Here is a 9,043-nt window from a genome sequence, read left to right on the forward strand (position 1 = left end):
TTTCACCTACTTGCTTGTTATACTCACCTAATAATCTATTTTAAGCTCCTTTGCTTGTTACACACACCTAAATGTATTAAACCATTTCTTCATCTCTTCTTCTTCTTCTCTCTCATGTTTTTTTTTTTTCATATTGAAAGATGTCAATGAAGGTTTTAAGCTTAGATCTTACTTGTTTTTCTTATCTGAACACTTCCAATCAATTTGAAATTGTTCACATGAGAAAGTTCTGTTCAATATAAGAAAATTCAGTTCGATGGGTACTTATCAAGCCTGTTTGGTAATATTCAGTAGGTACCTATTGAATTTGTAAAAATAAATTCGGTTTGAACCTATCAAACAAAATTATTAAAAAATCTTCGATTTCTTCAATTGAAATCGTCGTTTCAAGATTTTAATAATGATTTTTCTATCTTTTTTAATGATTAAAATTAAAAAAATAATAATAAGATAATTTGAAGAAAATAAAATCTAAAATCTAATATCTATTGATTCAATCACTCACAAAACTCAGAAAGAGATTAATAATATAAAAATAAAAGAGGGAAGAAGAAGAAATAGATTTTGGATATTTTGTTTGAGGTGGTGATGATACGTACAACTAGCAAAAATGTAAGATAAAATGATAATTTTATTATTTATTTATAAAGTCACTTAAGTGGGTGCAATGAGACGTCTCGGGCGGTCCTAACTCGTAACCCCAGCCTTAACTTTAAAACAGGAGACGCGAGTACGCGAGACACACAGCTAGAGAGGAAAAGATGGAAGATGCCCTAACTGAAGCACCGCCACCTTCAAGATTCTTCAATGAAGATCTCAACAACTTCACTCCATCATCTCCTCCTCTTCCATCTCCCTTCCTCCTTTTCTCAAACCCTAACAAACATCCTCTCCTTCGCCCTTCTCTCCTCATCATCTCCATCTCTTCCCCATCTCTCCATCTCCTCCATCACATTTCCTCCAAAACCCTAATTGGAACCCTAATCCTTCCTGAACTCTCCTTCTCAGGAAACCCCATCGAACCCTCTCCCAACAACAAATCCATCAACATCTACTCTCTCGATAAAGATCGATCCGTCCTCTTCGTCTCGATTCAGATCCCCATCTCAGCTGAAAGATCTCATGCCGTAGCGAAATTACTGATCGATGGAGGGAAAATCCTTCCAGATAAAGTTCTTATCTTTGATTCGATTCAGTTTCGGAATTTCAGAGGTAAGCTTTCTCCAGATGAGACTTTTGCGTTTAAGATCGAGACTTTGGAACAGAGATCGATTGGTTCGATTGTGAGGAGTTTAGATTATTTTCCATCTGGAAGTGTGATTGATGGATTGGGTGCTTCGATTCTTGCTCGATGTCAAGTGAAGAGGATTGCGGGGACTTTATGTGTTTCTTGGCCTGAATCTGGGGTTTCGGCAGTGCTGTTGGTAAAATCTCTGCTCAAAGATTTGTTGCCTAATGTGGATTTTAGCGTTGATTTTGATTTACTAGGGGTTGATGGAATTAGGGATTCTAGGTTTGATTCTGAAATGTTCACCTGAGAAGTTTTTCTTTCTGAATCTGAATTATGAAAATTGTTCGTTGTTTTTCTTTGGGAACAAGTTTCTTACATATTCTAGGTTTTCCACACAAGCATGAAAATCCACAATATTAGGCAAAAAAAATCACTACCATACTCTGTCAGAAAATATTTTTTCTTGAAAATGCCATGTAGTTTTATGAAAACTTGAAATGTTGAGTGATGGGGAATAAAATTATAGTCTGTTTGATAGGGCATGTGAAATGGATGGGAATTTTATTTTCCCTGAAAATGTAATGTAGTTGAATTACACATTTTTCTATTGGAATGAAATTCCACTCTGGTCAAAATACAGAAACAAATTAAAGAGTCAGGCTAGCCTGACTAACTAAGTAAGATTTCAAATCTTAGCAAGGGTTGTGTGATCAGATGCTGAATGATGTAGAGGACAAAATTTTAAGAACTTTGTAGGGGTGTCAATGGGTCGGCTCTGGTCCGATTCCTATGGCATTTAGAACGATAACCTTTATATGTTTTTGGGTTTCAGTTCTTGTCGGTTCCCAAATAAATGGAATCGCCAAAAGATATGGGTATTGGTTCCAAATCTCATGAATCGAATGAGAAAAAAAAGTATTTTAAATCATTCTAAAACTTTTTTTTTTCCTTTCATAAAAATTAATGTATTGTTTGCAAAATTATTAAATTTAGTTATAATTTGTTATACAAAAGATATGTTAAATATTGTTTTTAAAAACAAGAATTTATCTTTTTAAAATTAATAATCTTTAGATGAAATATTTCATTTAAAGTTCTAATCCATAGTTTATATGAGAAACTGCAGAACTTTATCTAGCATGGATTAATTTTGAGATAAAATAATATCTTAAATCATCAATATTATAAAATTGACAAAATAAATTGATTCGAAACATCTGCGAGTACCGGTCTGATAGAACCTACTGGTTCTAGTTCCTAACGGATCGAATTTATTTTAGACACCCATTGACATACCTAGAACTTTGAAAGAAAATTGTTATTTTTCAATGTTGAATTCTAATTTTATATTTGGGGGTTCGGTAGCTGTTACTCCTGGAAAACAGCTCATGTAGTCACACAGGATCCTAATACTTGATTCAGGAAGATTCAAGGATCAATACAATTGATGATGTGGCAATTAGATTCTATTGTATATAGGCTAGACATTGTTGGGCTAGGCTAAATATTAATAAAACAAAAATCCCATTTTTGTTTTCTCACTTTCTATTTTTTCAGCCTGGGTTTTTCATGAAATCGAGAAGGTTGTGGTATGGGACTACCAAAGTCCCTTAGTAAGATTTTACAAACAAGGAAAGTGTTTTTCTAAAAAAAAAATTGGGTATTTTAGAAATACCTTATTGTTAAATTGGTGAAATTAGGTTTCTTCATTTATAAAATGCAAGATTAGGTTTACCCCCATAAACATAAGTGAACATCACATTTTTGATGATTTATATATATATATATAGGGTCCCGTTCAGCAACAAACATTTTGGCAAAACATGGGTTAGAGGTTTCGGAATGGACTGATTTTTGGTGAGGATGATCTCCTCACTGAAGAGATCATCCTCACCAAAAATCAGCCCATTCCAAAACTTCTAGCCCCATGTTTACAAGTTGAAAAATTGTGAACCGTCCATTTTTTGTAAACCATTTTTGATGGGGTTAGAAGTTTTGGCATGGGCTGATTTTTGGTGAGGATGATCTCTATGAGGATGTTTTGAAAAATGTTTTGCCAAAATATTTGTTGCTGAACATTTCCCATATATATATATTCTTTTAAATGCTCTCCAAATACTTAAATAACTAAATCAAAATTTTGTCATTAAATCATCAAGAAAAAATAACATTGACTTACAGTCATGGGGTAACCTAATCTTGCATTTTGCAAGGGGTAAACCTAATATCACTAATTTAACAGAGGAGCTCTTCTAAAGTAACAAAAAAATTGGATAAGGTTTTACAGAATTTTAGAATAATCAAAGGGATATAAAGGTAAATTCTCTACAAAAGTTTTTACATAGATAAATAAATATATCTGGATACAAAAATCTTTTAAAATGAAATACGAATATATGATTTTTGAAAAACTCTCATGACTCTGTAAATACCCGATTATATGTCATCAAACTTGATTAGGTGCATTTGCAAGTTAATTTGGTTGAGTTGACTTGATAGTTTGCCAGCTTGATTGTGGACTCGACCAAGTTTGAAGTCAACTCTCTGAATTTTAAGAGCCGTGTTGGAGTAACATTGACTTCGTTTGGGACATGGGTATGCTCAGAATCATAGATGTTTCTCACTCGTATCTTGATGAAAAGCATCTATGATTCTACATACACATCCATGTCAACAAGTCTTAAACGATGTCAATTTCAATGTTACTTCGGCATTTTCCATTTTAAAACTATGAAGAAAAAAAACACACACACACACAACTCTTTTGTTTTTTTTTAATATTTTCTATCAAAGGGTGAAAATCATACTATCATTGTATTCATTTTTCCATGACCATTTTTCGAAGGAATTCAAATTCCCTTGAAAATCAAATTCCTTGCAATTAAACAGACTAGCATGTAATCACGTATCTCGACTTGACACGTGTACACGAACGTTAAATTTTCTAACCACAATTCCCCCATTTCATGGACTCGGGGATGAAATATGCAAAGATGCAAAAGTCTATCAAACTTGTATCACTCCGAGTTATTAGGTTTATCAATGGCCCCAAGATAGTTTGTGCTTTGAATGAGCCAATTTAATCAGGCCTAAAAATGTATATTATATGCCCGACTCACTTATATTTTGGGTTTTACGGGATCTTTAAATGGTTTGTACATCCACGCACGACCCACCTTCTTTCTGGTCATTATGCTGGTTGGGCCCGGGCTCTCTGCACTTTATGCAAGACAGACATTGTCATGTCTTTGTGTTGTATTAAAACTCCTTGTTGCTACTCTTTTAATACTTGCAAGTGTCTTGTTACAAGACATTAGACATTAAAGGCAACCTATTTCTAAAATCTTTCATTAGAAGCCTTTGTTAGAAGAGATAAGACACTTAATGCAACCCATTTTTTCAAAACTTCTCCATTATAAGCCTTTTGATGCTTGTCACATGAAAATAAACATTAAATGCAACATTTATTTCAAAAAAATTGAGATTTTTGAAACTTATTAAATATCTTTTTAAAAGACACTAATGTGAAAGGAAAATGCTTCATGGACTTTTTTGACATTGCGCTCAACACTAATGTGGCAATGGATAGAGAACCATGGATTCTTTTCCTCAAGTTACAAAGATAAACAAAAATATACGACTCTCTATGTCAGTGCAATGTCAAAGAAAGTAAATTCAACATTTTTCTTTCAAAGTCGTACTAAATTGACTTCTTTTGACATTGGCTTCAACATTACGTTGTCGGGGGCATTTGGCAAAGAACCATTTTTGAGATACAAGAATATATATATATATATATATATATGGGTCCCGTTCAACACCCTACGCTTTACCCTACACTTTATCCTACGTGTTTTGTCCTACATGGGTTAGAAATTTTGGAATAAGTTGTATTTTGGTGAGGATGATCTCCTAACCGTAGAGATTATCCTCACCAAAAATCAGCCCATTCCAAAACTTCTAACCCATGTAGGACAAAACACGTTTGGTAAAACATAGGGTAAAGTGTAGGGTGTTGAACATTTCCCTATATATATATATGGTTATATGTCTACGATCACATCAATTACATAGTGTCGATGGAAGTTAGTTTATAACGACTCAATGTGAATGAACCTTGTTACAGTGACTCAAAATAACTCTTGAAGTAGCATTGCGTGAGTAGAGAGAACTATTGATCTTTCTCGAATGTATAACACTATTATCTCAATACAAAACATTTATAGTTTTCTAGCCACTCTCACTGCCCCTTCGAGCATTGGTTTAAGTCACTCTAGCATTTTTCAATGCAAAATGCAAGGAACATTGAGAGGGGAGGTGAGTGAGTGAGTGGGACAAACCAAGACAGTCTACGATGTTGACATTCAAACCAAACCCTTTAAAGAAACGAGCTTGGGTCAACCTAAAAATTCAATGGCCAAAGCTGTTGTACCTATATAGAGGGGATTAATATCATTGCCCCTACAAAAACTTTATAATCACGGTTCTTAATGAATTTAATTTCATAGTGCCCATGCATTTATCGAAATTCCTAAACTCATAAATATCATTCTCATATGTGCTTCTGTATTCAACACATGATGCACGCACACACACACACACACGCACGCGCACACACATGCATGCACGCACGCACGCACGCACACACACGCACACACGCGCACACACATGTGCGCGCGTGCGTGTGTGTGTGATATTTTGCTTAGCTTATTGTTTTACATTTTCCATTTTTAGCACTGTCTTGAAGTCCATGTTGAGATTATTATTAGGTTTTGGATCGTATCATCTTTCTACAAAATAGCCTTTTGGGTTTCATTACTCTACCATAAATCATCACTTTGTTTGTGATATTTTTCTACAGTAATTAATTGTTTCATTCATCGTCATTGTTGTTTGTGCATTCAAAATCCATTTCCTTTTCTCTGTCAACTCATACATAAAAGATATTGTGTTTTCTCTTTTTAAGTCTCGCCACCTAATTATTTCTAAAGCTTTTACTTTTAGTTAATATCTTCAACCCCATGAACAATATTTCAATATTTGTCAATCTCTCTTTTGTAATCACCATATGTTGTTGCACTCTATAGAGTATTATCTAATTTTTAGTCTACGCGCAATGATATAGTTAGTTATTGTAACTCTACCTCGTTTATTTCGCTAAATCCCTTCCAATAGTGGATCCACTTGTATTTTCTTCCTTTTTTGTGCTTGCTCATCAAAGTTGAAAGTAACTAAACCATACATTGGTCTAAGCATGAATTTTAGAGGATTACGGTGTTATTTTTCTATTATGGCAATCTATTTGAGCTCATTAATTAAAGGGTTGGGATTTGTTGAGTCATGAAAATTACGTGATCCCAACCGTTTATATACAAAATTTAATATTTGAGATTTACGTGTATTTTCATAATACATATCTCTGAGATACTTATCCCAAAAATAAATATCAACTATTGGATTTTGCGTTTAAAAAGATTAGGATCTTGTGTTTCTTTTGTGAGTCATTTTTTGTGCGTTAAGAGATCTTGGCCCTTAATTTAAATCTTACTAAGTTTGATTAATTTTCATTAGTTTATAAGAAAATACCTTAAGTCAAGGATGTATATATTGTGCCTTAACATTCACATCATCTTCTGAGATAAACCAAATGTTTCCAACAATATTTCGAAAATACAAGGGGCATGTCAATATTCACTAAAGTGTTAAGGGGCATGTTACAACTCATCTAAATTTTAAATTGATCATTTCACAAACCCACTTGGGTCATTAGTTAAATCGGTAGAGCCAGGTGATTTTTCAACCAGGTGATTTTTCAAAAAAATGTTTTTTTTTTTTAGCTAGCTATTAGCAATTCAGAATATGATAAAAATTTTGATTCATGAAAATTTTGAGTTATATTCGATTTTGGATGGCAAAAATCCAAGCTAAAATTTGATAAATGGAATATATGTGGCATATGCTTCATATGTGTATCATCCGTTTCATTTCAAAAATTCGAGTATGATAGTGTTGGTGATGTTAATGACGATGGTAATAATGATGGTGGTGATAATGAGGACATTGAGATTATTGTTTTATTAATTTTAAAAAGAAGACTAACATCAAGGGACAAATCATCAATTTGAAAAATTAAAGTGTCATCTCAAATAAATATAGAGGGTCATGTCATTATAATTTATTTTTTAAGATAAAAAAAATTTGTCACATAAAAATATGGATTCTTCCAAAATTTTGAAGCACCACCACTTCAAAGTGGCCTTGTATTACCCATCACAACTTATAAGTGTACACTTTGTAACATACAACAAGTTATGGTAGCATATTTTTTCGTCGAGTTTTATAAAAATTCGTAAAAAAAAATTGTATTTTATTATTTTCAAACTTAAAAGCTGTGATTTTTTTAAAATAGTTAAATATTCCAAAGAATAATACTTTGATTGAAAAAATCGAAAAATCCGTGAATTTTTCAAAAACTAGACAGGAGAATGCTATCAAGGGTTTAGACCCGTAGGAGCTAACGGATCTGGTCGGACCGGACGGTACTGTCTGGTTTTTAAAACACTGAACCGACTTGCAAAAGCCGCATACACAACTGAAAAAAACGCACTTGAAATTCCAATAAATCGTGCCACATAAATCGTTTAACGTGAGGGTCAGACTATTTGCACCCACCATTTTTGCTCACTGCACACGCCTAAAGTACAATTTGGGGTGGCATGTAACGCACGTGTAGAAGGAACGGCCATTAACGTAATTCGAGCAGCATCTTATTTAAACTGTCCAATCATTTTATCGCGATATTTTCAGTGATCTTATCGTCTCAACATTTCCAAGATTTCCCCGTCTACACGTATTATCAGCTATCTATATTCTACAGATTACGACAGCACCCCCAAATTGCAGTCTATAAGATCAACAAAAGGGCGTGCACCGTACATCCGTCCAGCATCAGTGGGTCCCAATCATCGAACGTGTCCAATGATAACCGACATTTATAGTAATCACAATTGTCAAAAGTCTTGAAATCGGACGGTCGTAATAATCTCAAATAATGTACATTTTGTTTTTTTAGCGGGACCCATCCAATAGTTGGTCAGAAATCTACACGCCACCTGTCTTAATGCAATAACTCTTCCAGCATCAGAGTGAGATAAGCCTGGAACACGACTCCGAAGTCCAAATGGAAGGACTAACCCTCTACAACTTTCGTTATTGTTTCTTGATACCCTTCTCATGTCTTAATCCTGTCAAATAATGCCACGTAGCAAGTCCTTTTTTTTTGGGTGGGTTCAACCTACTAATCTTGTGCCCACTAATTGATTAACAAGACGGACAGATTTGATCATTTTCTCTAAAATCTTGTATCAAAGTACTTTAGATCTTGGGGTGCAAAAGTTTGCAACGTGGTGTTGATATGAACAATATATGCTACAAGTACTAGTGTTCAACATAAGTATGTCTTCCTACAAATTTTTCAGGGTGATTTAAACATGCCCCTCCATTTTTTTAAAATGTTTGAGATACCCTTGTGTTTTAAACCCGAATGACATGCTCCTCTTGTCTTTGGTCTACTCTAATAAACCAATAAAAATTAACTTGAATGCCCTCGTCTTCGACTTAGAGATAAAACCCCTTTGTTTTTATTTCCTAAAACCAGTCATCTAAACTTCTTTTGTAAAAGATTTTGCCCCCTTATCTTCAATCTTTAGATTCCTATACATCTGCTCACAACCTTCGAACCTCAAGAATAAGATGGAATTATATGAGATAAGAAAATTAATGAATTTCAAATTAAAAAATTAAGGATTTTCT

General features: G+C 33.7%; 1 protein-coding gene across 1 annotated transcript; it reads left to right on the forward strand.

The window, feature by feature from the left end:
• Positions 1-672: 672 nt before the first annotated feature.
• LOC147403694 (trigger factor) lies at positions 673-1,590 on the forward strand. The gene has a single exon (XM_086439381.1). The coding sequence runs from the start codon at positions 762-764 to the stop codon at positions 1,536-1,538; it is 777 nt and encodes a 258-aa protein (XP_086295507.1). The 5' UTR covers positions 673-761; the 3' UTR covers positions 1,539-1,590.
• The last annotated feature ends 7,453 nt before the right edge of the window (positions 1,591-9,043 follow it).

This window comes from Akebia trifoliata, chromosome 4 (assembly GCF_017979445.1).
Source record: "Akebia trifoliata isolate Shusen 1 chromosome 4, ASM1797944v1, whole genome shotgun sequence".
In the NCBI taxonomy this organism is placed as follows: domain Eukaryota; kingdom Viridiplantae; phylum Streptophyta; class Magnoliopsida; order Ranunculales; family Lardizabalaceae; genus Akebia; species Akebia trifoliata.

What these genes read in the sequence shown, in the direction of transcription:
- LOC147403694 (XM_086439381.1), top strand. Translation starts at nt 762, where the DNA reads ATGGAAGATGCCCTAACTGAAGCACCGCCACCTTCAAGATTCTTCAAT.